General features: G+C 39.2%; 1 protein-coding gene across 1 annotated transcript in view; it reads right to left on the bottom strand.

Moving 5' to 3' along the window:
* LOC142340364 (uncharacterized) overlaps positions 1-21,207 on the bottom strand; it is a 269,135-nt gene that overhangs the window by 94,700 nt on the left and 153,228 nt on the right. The window contains exon 2 of the mRNA XM_075390938.1: positions 6,250-6,372. Within this exon, the coding sequence (XP_075247053.1) occupies positions 6,250-6,309 (60 nt within the window). The 5' untranslated portion in view covers positions 6,310-6,372. The remainder of the gene's footprint in view (positions 1-6,249; positions 6,373-21,207) is intronic.

The raw sequence follows: 21,207 nt of genomic DNA, 5'->3' as shown, positions 1-21,207 counted from the left end.
GCATACTTGGAGATTAGTGAGCTGAAAGGCTCTAAGAGCACTTAATGCCCGCTGGGCGCTACCTGTTTATCCCGTTTTTGAGGACAAAAAGTCAATTGGGTCTGACAAAAAAATTGGTCAAGCAAAAAATTGCATAAAAAAGAACACATGACAAATATAATTGCTACAAACTTCGTTTGCGATCAATTAAAAAATAGTTCACAGGTAAAGGGTTTCGCACATGACACGAAATTCACACTTAACTGTAGGTAAGGAAAAAGTAAAGATCCAACCGCAACCGATTACATGCTGTACATTCTCAACCAGGACCAAGTTTTGTGATAAATTGTTCGACAAACTTTTTATAGATTTGTTTTGAAATTGACTTCAATATCATCCAATAATTGTGAGCATTTGACAGCGTTAAAGAAAATTTCACCCAAACAGCACAGAAAGTTTAAGCACTCATATATAATAATAATAATAATAATAATAATAATAATAATAATAATAATAATAATAATAATAATAATAATAATAATAATAATAAAGGCTTTAGGGATTCAGTCCCAGGGGTTTCATAAGTTCCCTGTTTGGTAATTACTGTCACAGATTCAGTTTGTTAAGGTCTCTGCAGTCTGAGCAGTTGCAGAAAATCCTCCAAGTGCAGACATTGTTGAAGTCATATTTTTGATCGAAGTACAATGAGTAAACATCAGAAAGCTTCCCCTTGATATTCGGTGTTTCGCACACATCTCCTGAGAGATACCGGCCGAAAAAATTTGGGAGGTGGGCAGCCCTATACCAGAAGTCACTTTCTTGCTTTTGCAACTTGTAAACTTTGCATTTATACTGAGTGATTTGACCAGCTCTGGTAATTTGCTGTTCCCCAACGCTAACGTAGTTCCTCCATTCAACATCAATTTTGTTCTTAACGATGGATATGAAGGTTAATAGTACATGCAGCTCGTGATAAAGAGAGAGGGGTAGAAGATTCAGGATTTGCAAGCTGGTCTTGTAGTCATTGTCTTTTTTATTGAAAATCCATTTAACCGCTCTCTTCTGCACGTTTTCAATGACTCGCAGATCGGTTTTGCTAGCCTTGAATAGGATAGCTCCATATGACACAATAGGTACTATGTAACTACGATAAATTGCTTTTTGGTTTGCCAAGCTGTAGTGTTGAGCGTGCTTCTTTTGATCATGTAGAAACACTTGAGAGCTTTGGTGGTTCGCTTCTCTACATGACACGCCCAGCTAAGAGATTCGGAGACCTGTATTCCAAGGTCTTTTTGCACTGCCGCTGTATTAAGAATATGCCCTCCCAGTGCAACTGACGCAGTCCCCTTGAAGGCAACAACGTTGCACTTTTTTAGATTCAGACTCATTTGGTTTTCTGAGCACCATTTCCAGAGTCTATGTCCATCTATTTGGAGAGTAACTGCATTTTGTGATATGATCTTAAAATCGTCTGCATATCCAAACGATTTCGACATTAGTTGACTGGGGAGATCGTTGATGAAAAGAATGAAGAAGAACGGTCCAAGTACTGAGCCCTGTGGAACTCCACTTGATGTTTCAAGATACCAGGAGTAGGAGTTCCCGATGCGGACCCTTTGCGACCTGTTGTTCAGATAGCTTTCCAAGAGTGCTAATAGGGGTCCTCCAAAGCCCAGAATCAACAACTTCTCCAACAGCTTCTCATGACAGACTTTGTCAAAAGCCTTTTCGAAGTCCAAATACAGCGACAACAATGTCAGTTGGTTGATATTTTCAAACACTTCGTTGAGATAACAGATCATTTGGGTTGTTGTTGATCTGCCTTTCCGAAATCCATGCTGATCATCCGATAGTAGACTTTCAACACGGGGGTAGAGTTTTTCGAAAATAAGACGCTCTAACACTTTTGAAACACAATCGAGCAAGACAACACCACGGTAGTTTTTGACATTTTGTTTGTCACCATCTTTGAAGATAGGAACCACTTCGCCTCTTCTCCAGTGATCGGGAAAGGTTGACTTGTTAGATATGGTGTTGAAAAGCAATTTTAGCGACTTCGCAAGGCTTTTGGACAATGCCTTCAAAGGGAGATTTCCTAAGCCATCCATCCCTTTGGCCTTGCCTGGTTTCAGTTTTTCCAGAACCGCGCATATCTCTGACTCTTCGAAGTGAATGCTTTGAAGAGCGGGCAAGGAAGTGAGAGGTTTTCTTTTGTAGTCAGATTTGGTAAAAACTGTTTGGAAGAAAGTGTTAAACAGTTCCGCTTTCTCTTGATCTGTTGATGCGGAAAGGTCGTCCAGGTGTAAGACACTTGGTATCGAAGGCGGCTTCTTGATGCTTTTAAGGTACTTTTGGATCTCCGAAAAAGCGCCGTGCTCGAATACTGACTTTTCAAACTGTAATTGATCACAATCCAAGCTTTTATCGAGTTGATTTGAGATATCTCGCAGCTTGGCTATCATTTTCGGGTTCTCTTGTGAGCACCTGCGAAGCCTCTGTTTGATTTTCATTAGGTGGAAGCTTTGGCTGGATACCCAAGGAGGCAGGCTAATTCTATGTTTCGTTTTCTTAGGCACGAACTTTTCAATCGCTTGATAAAGCCAGTCATACCAAAGATCCACCATTAGGTTCACATTGCTAAAGCAATAAGGCGCAAAAGGGTTTGTGGCTAGGTACTTCTTTAAACCCTGCCAGTCGCCTTGCTTTAGTGAAAACGCGGCAAAATCTTGCTTTATTCAGAATTTTGACAGCTGAGCTAACCGAAGAACCGGACTCGAGCGATATGAGAAAAGGATCGTGGTCTGAGCTGTGAGCCGATTTGACTTGGTTCTCAACTGACACACTAACAACTGGGTCAGGATTGTTTGTCAAAAAGACGTCTAATTGCCTTGTTTTCCCCAATATGAGTTGAGTAAAATTGTGTTCAAATAGATATTCAAGAACACTCATTTCTTTCTGATCGGAGGAGTACATGGTTCCCCAGGATGTTGACGACAAATTGATGTCTCCTACTACAAATATTGCAGTGCACCCAATTCGAGGCGCTGTGAAATTCAAATGGGCCAGCAGTTCTATCAGCTGTGAACATGTGAGGGTATAAACACTATCTCCAGGGGCACTATAGATGCAACATAGAAGACAGTTGTAACTGCCCAGTTCAACTTTTATCATGACAACGTCTGGAATGTTCAGTGGCAATTGCAGTCTCTGGTGCCGAACTGAATGTTTTATAGCGATTAGAGCGCCTCCATGTTTTGAAGACCCACCAGTGGCCTCTCGGTTGTTTCGATACACATCATAGTTGTTCAGAAAAAGACTGGAATCAGGAATGCAGTTAGTGAGCCAAGTTTCAGTGAGGCAAAGGATGTCGTAATCAAGCTTCAAGAGAAGATTTGCAAAACTCAGGCGGCGACTGAAATCGAGGATGCTCCTAACATTGTATTGAAGGAGACGAATTACGCTTATCTTTGGGCTACTATCTAGTCAGCTGCAATCCGCTTGCAGTTGTACGTTTTGCCAGTCATCACCGTTTTTCAGTTGGAGTTTGCCATCTTTCATTCTCAGACTTTTCCTGTCTACTCCTGAGTCGATTAATTCCTTACGCTTCTTTAAATACTGGGACTCTAATTTCGCCTCATTTGGTGGTAACTCTCTGCTCAGAAAAACCTTCTCTTCGTACATTTTCAGCTTTGCGACAGAGGAGAGGATAAGCCGTTTGTCCCATTTGGTTGCAACTTTGAAGACAATTGTTCTCGCTCTGCCTGCTTGAAAAACTCCCATTCTTCTGATATCTGTTATTTCCGTGTTTATGTTAAGGTGCTGCAACATCAAGTTTACAGCTCGCTTATCATGCTCGTATCTCTGACGGGGGGTTTTGTCTTCTGATTCTGGGATTCCTTGGAGCCTTATACCATCCAATTCGATGTTTTTTGGTGGTGGGTCCGCAACCTTGGGTTTAGGTGGTGGCTGCTGCGGCTTTTCCCTTTTCCTGGGCGGAGACCTTAAGCTGCTCTACAGCTTTTTTGATTTCGCTTATCTCTGCTTGGATTGAACTTAAAGCTGATTCCTGTCGCTGATGTTTCTCTTTGTTCTCCGACAAGTTCAGAAGTTCTTCGTGACTATTCCTCTCTACACACCTATTGCACACATGCAGAACATTTTTTCCAAGTTCCTTGAGACCAGCTATTGCTGTTTCAGAAAAACCCGTGCAACTTGTAGTCAGATGAAGAATGCAATCACACGCGACAACGGAAGCCTTCTTCACTTGAAGAAATGTCAGTTTTGCATGTTTTGCATTTGCCTTGAGTTTCTGAGGCAGATTTTAGGCGCGTTTTATGCATTATGAATGATGTGAAAGGAATTGAGAATGGAATGAACTGGGAATGGAATGTACTTGTACTTGAGCCCTGGTACAAAAACTAGGTCTCAGCACAAAAAGACACAAGGGGAATGTTATGTACTTGAGCCCTGGTACAAAAACTAGGTCTCAGCACAAAAAGACACAAGGGGAATGCTATGTACGTGAGCCCTTGTACAAAAACGAGGTCTCAGTACAAAAAGATGGAGGTGCTATGTACTAGAGCCCTTGTACGGAAAAGAGGTCTCAGTACAAAAAGACTAGGGGGAAACAAGCTTCGGGGCAAAAAGATATCAGATATTGAACTCAAGTTGAGAACGCATCATAAAGACAGAACTTGAAACTGAGAAGAAATAAACTTGCACACCAAACCCTCGTACTTAAACAAGGATTCAGATAGCAAAAATGTTAATCAAAGAATAGTTCATCTTCAGATATGTCAGATAGTTCGGAGTCAGAAAAAGGCTCGTACATATCTTCGAGTTGCAATTGATTTCGGTTTTGTTCCTTTAGTTTGTTCCGTCTAGCCTTTGATAGTCGAGGGGGTCTTTTCTTTTGGATAATCGATTTAGCACTTCCCTTATGTCTTCACAATAAAGAAAGTCTTCAGTTCTGTATTTGCTGGCTGATGTAGTCGAAAATATCTTCGTACAAACTTGGAATCTTTGGCTTTCTTTCGTGACAATATGTCTCGAATTATCGAGACCACTGGCAATTTCGTTTTCTTTAGTGTTTGAAATACGTCAGGAAGTTTTCTTCGTTGACAGTAAATGATAGATTTGATTCTGTTTGAAAACCGCGATAGCACTGATTCAAGTTGGTTCTCACTCAGTTGGGTGTATCCATTACTCGTGTTGAGATAGGGAGTTATTCACAACATCATGCCAAACCACTATACTTTCGTTGGGATACTTGTAGAGATAATATTGGGCGGTTTTCCGAAAGTTGTGTGCATTCAAGTTGAAGCTGAGGCCAGGTACTGTGATCACTGAACCATGAAGTCTCTTCTGTTGGTGTTTCTTCAGGGTTCTGATTGCACGATGCAATGAACTTGCTCCAAGAATCAACATAAAGGGACCACCACGGCTGTCCCTGGTTTCATCAAAAATTGAAAAAACTATTTACCACCACATTATACAGAAAGGTAGAAAGTCGCCTCTATGACATCAAAAAAGATTAATTTATTAGCAACCGATGTCATGCTTTTGTACGGACAACTTGAATGAGGCAATTAACTGGGATCCCATGGATAGCAAATTTACTCAGCTCCGTAACTCAAATGAACCAAATTTCGGATTCTGTTTTTCAGTTAAGAACGTAATAACATTTGTTTCTATAGTTGTTGTTGGGGATTTACAGTTTTCACTGAAGGGATTTTCGTCCCAGTCGTCGTCTTAGAAATTTGTCCTATTATTTCTGCAGATCTGACAGTCACAGCATAGATGCCAGCTACAGATGTTATTTTCGTCGACGTTTACAAACTTCCACATGAAATTTAAAACTCGATTTTTAAGGTATAGTAGTAGGCATTACACGTGGTAACGGAAATCGGATCTATTCTGTCCCCCAACCCAGTGTTTTTACGACCCCCAGTTACAAATTATGTGTTGTTACATAGCACTTTACTATGTAAGAATAATGCACGCGCGCCTATCAAAAAAATATTCCCACTAAGCTGGGGGGGGGGGGGGTACAGAATAGATCCAAGAAATCAATTCAGGCATTTCTTATCTACATTATTGAAATAGCATTTAAGGCGATGTCAGTTTAGCTCGTTCAATTGTTGAACCTCTCCTATAAAATTTAACCAACTAAAAGCAAGTTTTCTGCACCTGAAAAACAGTTTCGATTAATACCCTAGTTTGTGCTTTAAAACGGAAGCCGCAGTAAAACTTTAATAAATAGTGACGTACCTCATCTGCAAGTCGGAAACTTTCATCAGTTTCTTTGCTGCTTAAGCGAAGATTGATCATGTTGATAGGCCTCGTCAGCTACAAAACTTGACAGCATTATCTCACCGACCCATTTAAAAACTAAAATGTTAAATGAAAGCTGAATCAATGGCAATTTATAAATAATGGATTAAAAATGAAATGCTGTTAAGAGCGCTTGAAACAACAAATGTGAACAAAGAGGGTAGCATAATAGCAAAATGTTTCATTAGAGTTGTCAAGGACTAATTATAAAAAATTGACACAAAGGCACAGCGAGATGCACGCAACTTGTGATAATCTTCATACAACATCCTCATCTTATCTTTTAAACTTGTATAGAAAAACTTCCTGGAGTGCATGAAAAAGAACATTGCTAAATTCTTATCAACAACCAAGTTCCGATACCACTCAGCAAACATCCTGGCGTTAGACCCATTGGCGCTGCAGAAAAACCGCCCCGTATTATTTAAAGAGTATTTAAAAGTGTATTTACCTGCCATTGGTATCAAAAGCCAATTCAAACAAGCATATTACTTAATTTTTTCAGCTGTGCACCACTTCAGAATAAGAAAAACGTAGTTCAAGTGACGGTTCACAGGTTTTTTAACGCAACAACTAGTTGGTTGGCCTCCGATCATGCCCTTGAAGAGAACAAGACATGCTGGACCAAAAATCAGTAACCAGATTAATGAGCTTCAAAAATAGTGAACCAGACTTTAGATAAGAACCGGCAGATAAGCTCAATGAAAACAAAATCAGAGCCTCAAAATGCTACCGTTGATATCATAAATAACGACAAAATTCAGAACATCAAGATGCTTCACAGGTGGATCAACACCTTGCTGAATGTTGTCGCTCCACAAAGAGCATTGAATGGAAAATTCTCGATGCCTGTCGCAGAGAAACTCATGACCACCAAAGCTATGTGCGTGTCCCACGTGTATCAAAAAGATGTACTAAAAACCTTGGGATTAAAGGTTAAAAATTTAGTTAAAAATTTATTACCTCATTTATGGCTGACATAAGGCTGATAGGTGTCAGAAAAGAAAGTAGACCTTTGATTAGACAAAGCTCGGGCTTCGAGCCAAATCAACGAATCTGACATATCTTTGTTAACCTGGTTAAGTTACCACGATGATAGAACTGATATTGGGTGCCGATCAAAGCGAGGGTTAAATTAATTTATTGAACACCAAACCGACCATCAGAGCTAACCACTCCATTAAAACTTAACTTATTTACACCGACTATTTTTCACATTGATCTACTTAATAATTTAGCTTCTAACTTTGCATTTTAAACAAGTACCACGCTCAATTAGCCAAAGACGTAGCTTATTGCGCACGGGCGGATACTCTAGTGGCGACATGGATTAAAATCAAATAGAAAACCACCACCCAATAATATTGAGCGTTGTACTGATTTCTAAAACCCTTCGACACGAGTCTGACGATTTAGCATCACGACACGAAAGAGGGATTTTGAACTGCTGTCGGGATTCGATAAGGAACACTGCCATCTTTCAGCTTTCAAGTGAGTAATCCCTAAAATTTTGAATAGTGTATTTTAAATGTTCTTTTCGATAACAAAATAGCGTTCAAAATCAAGCGTATTTGAAATCGACATAATTTGACTTAAAATATACAATTGAACCTCGAGACAAGAGAACACCTAATTTTGAGGGGATTCCTCGAAGGCATAGAAAACAGTCAGGTGCGACTCGATCTGAGAAAGAACTTGTGACGCGGATATGAAGTTAGACAAAGATTTAGAGAGAGCACTACGTTTTATAGTGATTCATAATGTATGTCATGCTCATAAATTGCATATTATACGTATAATTCGAAATTTTCACAAAACAAATAGTAGAACAAAAAGAGATGGTTACTAATAGTAAACCGGATTTTAACAATATAGAGAAAGCATCATAAGTAATGATGGGAATCATCATGGAATCTCATCTTGACGGGACACGTCAAGGAATGTTTGTTCATGACGGGATTCGTCAAGAAGGTAAACCTGTTATCTGTTAATTTAACTAACAGGGACCCGTGCGGTAGAAAATAACTATGAGAAAATCCCATAGAGATTAACGAAAATGGGTAAAAATAACCTAAAATTAACTAACCATTGATAGGACTGAAACCAAAGAACATATTAAAAACAAAACTTTACACAATCGAGCTGCCTCCCTTTAATTGCTTTACATTTCTCATCTTCACAAAACTTCTAAATTTACAAGCAATAGTTCTAACTTTGTATTAAACTGATTGTGCATATACATCTGTTCAATTAAATTCAAGTCTGAAACTTGGAAAATTTTCCTCATCATCTCCGAGGTTTAAAGTGCTTAGGAATAACATCCAACCCACACCGTAACCGTAAACAGTGCACGGATATTACACTGGCGACAGAGATTTAAAGGAAAGTTAACATTTTAAAATCTTTAACAAATTTGTCGGCAGGGAGACGCAAATGAAAAGCACTTTAACCCCAAAAACTCCGAGAATCGAATTATTCTCGGAACAAACACAAAGATTTGGGATAACAAATCTTCAATTACCAACAATTTCCATCAACTTTTGTGGGAATCAATTGCAGAAGCCACAGCGGAGGACATCAGCCACAGGACATCAGTCGCAGGAAAACAAGTGAGAAATTACTCGCGTGGTGCTATCTTTTACTCGTTGGTGAAGACAGAAAGTTCCCTGTAAGGAAAGACCGCATCATACCAAGTGAGTAGAAATAAAGAGTTCTTCTTGTTTTTGTCGTTCGTATTTTAAACTGATCGCCACTGCGTAATTCTTATTAGTCTAGGAAATATTTTTTTCTTTTGACCTTAGTTACTAAATTGACTTTTAGAAAACGAGTGGCATAACCATCGGAAAAAAACAGTGCGGGATAGTCGCGTTGTTAAATCAATTGAAACAGTTGCTGAAAGTTGTATATTGACTTTGCAAAACTACCATTCAAAAAAGAGAAAATAAAGCGAAAAAAGTTGATCAGGTAACAATAAGCAGAATAAGAAAAGAAAACTAAAGCACCTAATATCATCCTTGCCGTAAATAGAAAAGAAAATATATTAAAAACATCAAAAAAAAGAAAATCGAAATTCAGACAAAAACATATTAAAATAAAAAAAAGAGAAATTAGGTGGGACAGTCGTCTATAAGACTGTAAACTAAAACTTCCTTAAAAATAAAGAAAAGTAAATAAATAAGTAAAAAAAGAAATACCGTATTGAAATAAGCGTTAGATTTCTATAAAAAAGCATTTTTTAAAACATTAAAAAAAAGAGAGTGCTATAGAAATTAAAAGATAAAAGTAGAAAACACCTTCCAGTGACAATCTACTTGATAATTGTTTTGTAGAAACTATTAATTTCAACAACTTAACAAAGTTTTAAAAGGGCACGATACAAGTAGGGGAACAATAAAATGGCAACGGGCTCAACCTCTAGAATGCTATTACCGGAAGCATTTACCGGTTCAAACGACTTGGAAAGTTACGTGACGCATTTTGAGCTATTAGCGGAACTACAAAAGTGGAGAAGAACTGAAGGAGATCCGGCTCGCGAAGTTGATGAACGGCCGCATTACTTTGCACTTAGGCTACAAAAATCTGCCATAGAGTTCTATCGCACTCTAACGCAAGCTACACGAGAAAATTATGATGAATGCGTTAAAGCTTTTCGAGAACACTACAGCGAAAACACGGTCGTTTTCCGGGGACGGCTAGCTCGCCGCGTACAGCAACCAAGATAAAAACTGACAGATTTTCTGGGAGATTTAAAGCAGTTGGCTTTGGAAGCTTACCCAACGGAGTCGCAAGACATTAGAGACCATCTCGTTCTGAGAGGATTTCTAGAAGGAATCAACCAAAGTCAGGTGAGGTTAGATCTCAGAAAGCAAATCGGCGACAAGGATATGAAAATTGAAACAGTTTTGGAAAAAGCATTGCATCTGGAAGCTGTAACAAGAATAGAGGAGGAAGAGCAAACACCAAAAGTTGCGGTAATTAGACGAGATGAAACAAAAGATTTAGTGGAGGCAGTCACCAAGCTTGTGAACCAATTGTCAGTAGATGACAAACAGCGAGAAAACCGTCGAAATCAATCTAGGGAGCAAAGCGGTTCCCGGGGACGTTGGGGTGACGACAAACGTGACAGAGGACAGCAACAAGATCGTGGGTTTAACGATCGGCGGCGATTTCCAACGCCAGGACCTAGTCACCGAGACAGACCTTTTGGAAGAGAGGAACCGTCTAGGAGGAACGACAGGCAGAGTTTCAAGTGCAGAGCCTGTGGACAAGAAGGACACCTTTCGATGAATTGTCGAAATTGTTTCCTATGTGGAAGTTCCCAACAATTGAAAAGAAACTGCCCTTTTAAAAAGAAAACCACCGAGAACTGCAATGTCATTAGAGTTTGCTCGACAAACACAATTAAATGTCTAAACGCAGAAATCATACTTCATGGGAACAGATGCGTTGGATTAATAGACAGTGCAAGTAGTATATCGCTTTTGGGTTGGTCCACATACGAAAAATTGGGAAAACCGGGAATTGTACAAACATACACAAAACGAGTGTTAACAGCCAATAACTCAGCTGTCAAAATAATAGGCAGAGTAACGTTTTTGGTACAGTTGCAACCAAGACTACCGGAGGTCGAACAAGAGTTTGTAATAACGGCAGACGAAGGTATAGAATGTCTGCTGGGAATTGATTTCCTGAAAACCAATAAATGTGTATTGAACTTACACGAAGAAAAACTATATAGCAGTCACTTTAAAATTTCAATACCGCTCACCACACAGAAAACGCAAGGTGTTCAAGTTTTTGCAATTGCGGGACAAAACACTTATATGTAGAGTAAAAACGAAAGTCTAATGAAAATTAGATTAGCTGATGAAAACGGAGAAGAAATTCCGGGAGTGGAAGGATTAGTGGAAGCAATTGAAGATTTTGAATTAAAGACTGGATTGTTTTTAGCCGCCTGTATGATATCAATGGAAGATGGTTGGAGTTTGATAAAAGTGTTAAATCTAACGGACGCACCAGTAACCGTGTATAAACGCACTAAAGTGGGAATTTACTCTGAAAACAAACAAAAACATATTAAAATAAAAAAAAGAGAAATTAGGTGGGACAGTCGTCTATAAGACTGTAAACTAAAACTTCGTTAAAAATAAAAAAAAAAGTAATTAAATAAGTAAAAAAAGAAATACCGTATTGAAATAAGCGTTAAATTTTTATAAAAAAGCTTTTTTTAACAATAAAAAAAAGAGAGTGCTATAGAAATTAAAAGATAAAAATAGAAAACACCTTCCAGTGATAATCTACTTGATAATTGTTTTGTAGAAACTATTAATTTCAACAACTTAACAAAGTTTTAAAAGGGCACGATACAAGTAGGGGAACAATAAAATGGCAACGGGCTCAACCTCTAGAATGCTATTACCGGAAGCATTTACCGGTTCAAACGACTTGGAAAGTTACGTGACGCATTTTGAGCTATTAGCGGAACTACAAAATTGGAGAAGAACTGAAGGAGATTCGGCTCGCGAAGTTGATGAACGGCCGCATTACTTTGCACTTAGGCTACAAAAATCTGCCATAGAGTTCTATCGCACTCTAACGCAAGCTACACGAGAAAATTATGATGAATGCGTTAAAGCTTTTCGAGAACACTACAGCGAAAACCCGGTCGTTTTCCGGGGACGGCTAGCTCGCCGCGTACATCAACCAGGAGAAAAACTGACAGATTTTCTGGGAGATTTATAGCAGTTGGCCTTGGAAGCTTACCCAACGGAGTCGCAAGACATTAGAGACCATCTCGTTCTGAGAGGATTTCTAGAAGGAATCAACCATAGTCAGGTGAGGTTAGATCTCAGAAAGCAAATCGGCGACAAGGATATGAAAATTGAAACAGTTTTGGAAAGAGCATTGCATCTGGAAGCTGTAACAAGAATAGAGGAGGAAGAGCAAACACCAAAAGTTGCGGTAATTAGACGAGATGAAACAAAAGATTTAGTGGAGGCAGTCACCAAGCTTGTGAACCAATTGTCAGTAGATGACAAATAGCGAGAAAACCGTCGAAATCAATCTAGGGAGCGAAGCGGTTCCCGGGGACGTTGGGGTGACGACAAAAGTGACAGAGGACAGCAACAAGATCGTGGGTTTAACGATCAGCGGCGATTTCCAACGCCAGGACCTAGTCACCGAGACAGATCTTTTGGAAGAGAGGAACCGTCTAGGAGGAACGACAGAGTTTCAAGTGCAGAGCCTGTGGACAAGAAGGACACCTTTCGAAGAATTGTCGAAATTGTTTCCTATGTGGAAGTTCCCAACAATTGAAAAGAAACTGCCCTTTTAAAAAGAAAACCACCGACCGAGAAATGCAATGTCATTAGAGTTTGTTCGACAAACACAATTAAATGTCTAAACGCAGAAATCATACTTCATGGGAACAGATGCGTTGGATTATTAGACAGTGGAAGTAGTATATCGCTTTTGAGCTGGTCCACATACGAAAAACTGGGAAAACCGGGAATTGTACAAACATACACAAAACGAGTGTTAACAGCCAATAACTCAGCTGTCAAAATAATAGGCAGAGTAACGCTTTTGAAACAGTTGCAACCAAGACTACCGGAGGTCGAACAAGAGTTTGTAATAACGGCAGACAAAGGTATAGAATGTCTGCTGGGAATTGATTTCCTGAAAACCAATAAATGTGTATTGAACTTACACGAAGAAAAACTATATAGCAGTCACTTTAAAATTTCAATACCGCTCACCACAGAGAAAACGCAAGGTTTTCAAGTTTTTGCAATTGCGGGGCAAAACACTTATATACAGTGTAAAAACGAAAGTCTAATGAAAATTAGATCAGCTGATGAAAACGGAGAAGAAATTCCGGGAGTGGAAGGATTAGTGGAAGCAATTGAAGATTTTGAATTAAAGACTGGATTGTTTTTAGCCGCCTGTATGATATCAATGGAAAATGGTTGGAGTTTGATAAAATTGTTAAATCTAACGGACGCACCAGTAACCGTGTATAAAAGCACTAAAGTGGGAATTTACTTTGAAAACAAACAGAACTTAGTTGTGAATGGAATTTTCACAAATCAAAATAAGCCAAAAACATTGGAAACTTTTCAAATGGGAAAACACGCAAACTTGGAAGGTTCTAAACTAAATGACCAGAGAAGAAATAAACAAAATGATAAGAGAAAGTACAGAAATTCACGAAACTCAAATGACTTAGGATATTGTGACAAAATTAAACACCAGATTAAACTCAACAAAGATGCACAGCCGTTCAGAAGAAGTTATTGCAGTATGAGTTTTGATAAAAGAAAAGCAAGGAAAAAAATTGTCGAAGATCTAGAGGATGCAAAATTAATTGAACCAACCCATTCGTATTGGGCAGCACTATCAATATTGGTGAAGAAGAAAGATGGCAGCTACAGATTAGTTGTAGATTACAGAGGTTTGAATAAACAAATCAAGAATACCAGTTCGCCGCTACCCTGAATAAATGACGTTATTGATTCTCTAGACGGAAATTGTTACTTTTCCAATATCGATTTGACATCGGGATATTTTCAAATGGCACTCGATGAAGAGTCACAGAACGTGACAGCTTTTGTAATTCCAATGGGACTCTACAAATGGAAGAGACTACCCATCGGTTTGGCGTCAGCGCCAGGAGCCTTCCAAAATTTAATGGAATTGATCATGTCGGGACTCTCCTATGAAGTGGCTATAGTATACCTGGATGACATAATCATCTTCGGTAGATCCTTTGAGGAGCATCTCAACCGCCTAGATCTCGTACTTGGGCGACTTAAAGACGCTGGATTGAAAATAAAAGGCTCAAAATGCAGGTTTTTTCAGGAAAAAAATTCATTTCCTGGGACACATTGTATCAAATAAAGGCGTAGAAGTGGATCCGGAGAAAGTAGCGGCAGTCAGTAAAATGAAAAGCCCACGAACAATAAAAGAATTGAGAGCTATATTAGGACTAGTAGAATTTTACAGAAGATTCATACAAGATTTCGGAAAAATAGCAGAGCCACTTTATAAGCTATTAAACAAAAAAGAACGCTTTACTTGGAGCAAGGAATGTGAATCAGCAGTTGAACAACTAAAACAAGCTTTACAGAAAGCACCAATTTTGGGTTATTCGAATGACACGGATCCTTATACGTTAACCACCGACGCCTCTTTGTTTGGCATTGGCGCAATTATTTCCCAAAGACAACAATGGGGTGAAAGAGTTATTGCTTACGCAAGCAAAACGCTCAGCAAAAGTCAACGAAACTATTCTGCAACAAAATGAGAACTTTTTGCAATAGTTTATTTTACTCAGCACTTCAGAAATTATCTTCTGGGACAAAAATTTTTAATTGTTACTGACCATAGGGCCCTCACGTGGTTATATAGTTTTAAGGAACCAGAAGGATTATTGGCCCGATGGATAGAAAAGCTCGGACAGTTTGACTTTGAAATCAAACACGAAGCGGGAAAAAAGATCCCTCACGCGAATTGTCTGTCGAGAGTTCCACAGACTGAAGACCAAGTCAAAGACTGCGATCAAGTGAACCAAATAAATACGGAAGAAAAAAATATCTGGTCCATTGGACTAGGGAAATCTGTTGAACAACTAGTTGAACATCAGAAAAATGCAGCCGACCTCATTTTACTGAGAAATTGGATTGAGAACGGGAAACGCCCTCAAAGAAAACACATGGCAGGAGCCTCTAGGGCACTGTGGAAACTTTGGACTGATTTCAGAAACTTACGGATTGAAAATGATCTAATCAAGAGACAGAAACGTATTGACGAGTTTAATAACTTAACACAAATAGTCATTCAGAGATCACTTTTAAAAGAAATTCTACCTTTCCTTCATGAACATTGCGGACACTTTGGTATGTCCAAGACATTTGATCGGGTTCGAGAACGATTCTACTGGCTCGGGATGAAAAAAGATGTCCACGAGTGGGTAAGTTCTTGCGAAGAATGCTGTCAAAAGAAATCTCCACACCAGAAACACAAACACAGCCTGACAACGTGAAAACCAAGTCATCCGTTCTGGCAAGTTGCCTTAGACATTATGGGACCTCTGCTCGAGTCCAGCGGAAACAAATACATTCTGTTAATTGGAGATCAGTTTACAAAATGGTATAAAGCAATTCCCATGAGCAACCAAGAAGCTTCAACGGTAGCTAAGGCCTTTGTAAACGTATGGGTTTCAAGGATTGGTTGTCCGGCAAATCTTCATAGCGACAAGGGCAGTAATTTTATGTCGAATCTTTTCAAGAACATGTGTAAAGAGCTGGGAATTAACAGGACTTCAACCACAGCTTATCACCCTCAAGGAAACGCAATGATAGAGCGCACCAATCGCACAGTCGAAGAGAGTCTTGCAAAATACGTGGGTGAGCATCACAACACCTGGAGCGACTACCTTCCGCTAGTAATGATGGCGTACAGATCATCAATTCACTCTGTTACGAAGTATAGCCCCATTCACCTCCTTTTTGGACGATCATGCGCGCTGCCGATTGATTGCATGTATCAAACAATACAAACCAAAATCTACCCAACTTTGAGTGATTACGTTGGTTGCTTGAAAGACGAACTACAAACGTGCCATGAGCTGGTACGGGAAAGCATGGATGTGGAGCAAAAAAGACAAAAAACCTACTATGACCGCAGCACAATTGGACCACAATATGAAGTAGGTGATTTAGTAATGGTGTTCAACCCCACAATAAAAACTGGCCAGACAAAAAAATTTAAATCCTTTTACAGCGGACCGCAGGTAATACATAAATAATAAACGATCTGAACTTTGTTATTGAGGATGTGAAAACAAAAAATCAACAAAAGGTCCACTACGATCGACTCAAACGTTTTAACAGTAGAAGTGCTACCACTGATAAAAAAGAACCTAAGAAGGGAAAGATTGAACCGAAAATAACACAAAACAACCTTACGGAGGACAATGACTTTGTGGAAATTGAAGTGGTAACCCCAAAACTGAATGACACCGAAAGAAGAGAAGTTCTACCTTAAGGAAATATTAGTCAAATTAATCCTAATACTGAAACTCACAATGAGACAGTCAAAGACGAATCGTTTCAAACACCTATGGGTGGGAGTACAAGAGGATCAATAAATACTAACACCAAAAATACGAGCAGAAGCACAAAGATACCTGCGCCCAAAGTAGCCACACAGCAGAGGCGGGATAGTCTGGTGTCAACATCCGAAAGTAGTGAAGGCGAAGAATTTCCAAATACGAGCTTGGCTTCTACTTCGCAAAATGTCGCCGAACGACGATATCAGACAAGAAGTGCGTCGGGAATAACAAGACCACGGAAACTGAAAGACTATTTTTTATTCAAGGATAACGATTCAGATGAAAAATTTGATAATGATGTATTTTTTTAAAAAGGTGATACGACAAAATGCAGAGGGCGTGGAACCCACATTGGATCGTGCAGCTGAACTGGAAACTTCTTCAGTTGGTTAGCATATTAGGTTTTTCACAATCCGTGGAGATTGTGGGGTATGATTTTGAGAACATTCTACAGACGCACAAATTTGCATTGACGGAACCGACAAAATGTGAAACGTCACATATAAATGAGGAGCAGGTAGACAAAGGAGGACTGATCTACGCCAAAAGCAGCATGAGTAAACTAAAATATTGCATGTACAGGGCTGCATATACGGTAACTGTGCTGAAAAAAAGTAGTTGGTATGACGACGCAACTTACTTAAACGAAAAATCACAAATAATTCCAACGTTTTACCCAATAAAAGAGTCAGCCTGTCAAAATCTATGGCAGGGACACAAAGCGCGGTTACCGGGTCTTGGTGATTTTGAATTCAATGCTCCCAAAGAAGTCCTCAACGAGATGAATGTTGACCGAACCGACGCTGAATTTGTTCAGAAGATATCAAAAACTTTCATGAAAGGCGGAGATGAGAAAGGAGTGAATTATGTTTAGCCCGTGGATTGGATCAATCCAAAAGGTGAAACACAGAAAAGTAACATCATGATAAATGCTGAATTTTTCATGGGGACTTTGTTCATTGAAACTAGGGAAGCAAATGAAGGAACATGGTTATATTTTAAAATCCCTTTGAAGCAGGAGCAGACCTTGTTATATCAAGGAGACACATTTGAAATAGATTCAGTACAAAATCTGTTTGACCAAGACAAAAAACCAAACATCTTAACGATCGTTAAATTTTCAGATTCGATAACAGCAAAAATAGTCCGCGCTGGAAACAAAAAGTACTTGACAAGCAAATTAGACAAAAAAAGAAATTTAGTTGTCCAGTTGAAAAACAAGACAAAACATATAGACAATTTTCTGCTTTTTGAAACAAACCACAGAAATTTGTTTTTTACAACGGAAAAGTTGACGGCCACGGAACAAAATTTTTCAACAACAGATATATCTGAGACAGATCTCAGGGACATAAAACTCGACCAATTTTTTGTGTGGGAATTTAGAGGCATGTTTGAAAACCTGAAACAAATAGAGTTATTAAATTGCCACATAGAAAAACTGCACAGATTTATGATTCTAACGACATCAATTAACGGAAGTTCACACCAAATTTTCTTAAGTCAACAAAACGCTCTGGGTACACACGCAGAAAGAGCGGGAGGAATACTTTATGTCCATAGGTGCGCTAAAGTAATCGTACATGTTGTCGAAATTCAGTTTTGTACGGAGGAAGTACCAGTTAGGGTGTTTTCTGACAATACTTCAGAAGTAATTAGATACATGGACCCCATTTCTAGAGTATTCTATAGAAATTTCACACTGATTAATTGCAATCCCATGTACCCGAACGCTCTCGAATTGCAGAATGGGTCATGGATAACATATGGGCGAAGGATACAAATAATTGAAAAACCCAATGATATGCCTAATTATAGAGTTAACGTCAATTGGTCAACTTCGGCGCCAATAGAAGGAATTTTCAATGAAAAGGACCTGGAACTTAGCAAAAGGGCCCAAAGGTTAAGGCATTCAAGAAAGACGATAACAGGAAGAGAAGTTTTCCTGGGACAAGGAGGTTTATATGAGCATGAGACTCTAGAGTATTTCAACACGGACTCAAAATACATAAATCACTGGCATGAATTTCTGATTTTTGAATACTTGGGTAAAGAATTGAAACAAATCTGGCATGTGGCCAGGGAAATAACCATCAGTTTGATGACTATTTTTATTGGATCTAAAATCATATTTTGTTTGGTACGCGTGTTTCTTTCAATCGATATGCTACGCAGTGGCACCAATCCTGTAATTGCACTGCAACCCGTTAACCCAATGGGGGAACTAGGTTATTTTCATCATCTAAAACAACGTACAAAGGAACAAAAAGTGATAAGAAAAAGGACAGTCGAACGGTGTGATGGTGAAACAAACATCGTAGTTATAAAAGCAAAACAGACAAAATCTGTACCAGATATAGCAGAAATTGAGATTGATAAATAAGAATAATTTACATGTATGATATGTAGGAATGGCAGAACCAAAAGTTGGTGATTACTGCTACTATCTACCCGAGTTGTTCGAGGTTAGGTCGATAGTCAGGCACCAAGTGTATCGGATTGTTGGAGTAACTTCAAACAAAAGGTACGTGGTGCCACTGACGCAGCTGCAACCACCCAATATAGTGGATAGAGCCGCAATTAGCGTTGGGGAGGTAAGTAAGATGCAACACAGAATCGAGGAACAGCAAAAGAAGATTGACAACAGCGAAATGCTGGGAACAGCCGGGGCTCGGCTTGAAGAGGAGCTCCGGCAGTTAAAAGTTGAAAGTCAAAGATTAGGTGATCAATTGCTGGAGACCAAGCGGCAACTTGAATACGCTGGGAATCAGCGGGATTCCTGCAGGAGGCAGGTGGAAACATTGAAGAAAGAGTTGGAGGAGGTTACAAATGTAGCCGAAACAAAAACAAGGGAATGTATCGCTCTGGTGGAAGAGCGGGAGTGCTTAACTCGGGAGTTGGAGAATGCCGAGATAGACAGTAGAAAGCTATAGAAAGCTAGGGGGTAGAGTAAAAACAGAGCAAACCTCAAAGAAGGTCATACAGAGGAGGCTGGAGGCGATCAACGCGCAGAGCCCGTTCAGTCGACCTCCAAACTTTTATGAATTTCTCTTCCTGCCACAGGGGGCCACAACCAGTATTATCCAGAAACATTTCAAAACGTTGGCAATGCTTTGTCATCCGGACAAGGGTGGTCGTGAGGACATGTTCGAAATCATTCTTCAAGCAAAGAAAATTATGGAAGACGAGGAGGCCCGTAATATCTATGACAAGTACGGCATTGAAAAAGCACAAGAATATATGAACTCGAAAATGGACATTTGAAATTCTTGCTGTGTGAGTGAGTGGAACACTCACATTTTTCTAAGAGGGAGGCAGTATAGTGAACCATAATGTATGACATGCTCATAAATTACATATTAAACGCATAATTCGAAATTTTCACAAAACAAATAGTAGAACAAAAAGAGATGGTTACTAATAGTAAACCGGATTTTAACAATATAGAGAAAGCATCATAAATAATGATGGGAATCATCATGGAATCTCATCTTGACGGGACACGTCAAGGAATGTTTGTTCATGACGGGATTCGTCAAGCAGGTAAACCTGTTACCTGTTAATTTAACTAACAGGGACCCGTGCGGTAGAAAATAACTATGAGAAAATCCCATAGAGATTAACGAAAATGGGTAAAAATAACCTAAGATTAACTAAACATTGATAGGACTGAAACCAAAGAACATATTAAAAACGAAACCTTACACAATCGAGCTGCCTCCCTTTAATTGCTTTACATTTCTCATCTTCACAAAACTTCTAAATTTACAAGCAATAGTTCTAACTTTGTATTAAACTGATTGTGCATATACATCTGTTCAATTAAATTCAAGTCTGAAACTTGGAAAAATTTCCTCAGTATCTCCGAGGTTTAAAGTGCTTAAGAATAACATCCAACCCACACCGTAACCGTAAACAGTGCACGGATATTACAGTATTGAAGCAGTCACGAGAATTGAGGAGGAGGATAATGAAGCGCGGGTTTCTACCATCCAGTCGAATGAAAATACTCAGCTACTTAATTCCATTAATGATTTACTGCAAAAATTGCAGACTAACCAAGCTAATAGGCAAAAAAATCAAAAATTTTTATCGCAAGGAGCGAGGCCAAAAATTTTTGCGCGGAAGTGAGCGAAGTTTAAGAGAAATCAGGGATATTAATAGAAACTATAATAGCTATAACAGAAGCAGCGCTGATAATAGATGAACCAATTACGACAGTAGAGCACGATCACCAACGACAGGAGGCGAGGACAGAAACCGAGATTGGTCGCACGAGAGTCGTGCCGAGTAGTCAAAGACAGCGGTGAGTTTTGAGAGAGAGAAATGTTGCCGTTGCGGTCAGCGAAATCATGCATCTAAGGAATGCAAGAAAAGTATCAAATTTGGTAGTCCAAATCGTTTCAAACAGTATTTCCCGTATTTAAACGAGAACTAGCTGAAGATGGCAGGGTTTCATTTTCAGCTAGCTACGTAGACTTTGCATGGCGGAAACAGCCCAGTGGAGGCCCTGTTTGCCAAAATAATGATAAAAGACAAACTGATAATGGCCTTTATTGATAGCGGAAGAAGTGTTAATCTTTTAAACAACATACTCTACCAGCAACTGGGAGCACCGAGCCAGATCAGAAGGTGCAATAAAAATTTAATAGCCGCCAACAATGGAAAAATGCCCGTAAAGGAGTCAACAGGTATTCAAGTCCAACTTCAAAAATTTACATCTGAGATACTAGTTGAGTTTCTAGTGACCAAAATTGATATAATGCCTTGTTTATTGGGCA

Source organism: Convolutriloba macropyga, chromosome 5 (genome assembly GCF_964194025.1).
Source record: "Convolutriloba macropyga chromosome 5, txConMacr16.3, whole genome shotgun sequence".
NCBI lineage: Eukaryota > Metazoa > Xenacoelomorpha > Acoela > Convolutidae > Convolutriloba > Convolutriloba macropyga.
This window is presented reverse-complemented; position numbering and strand designations above follow the sequence as displayed.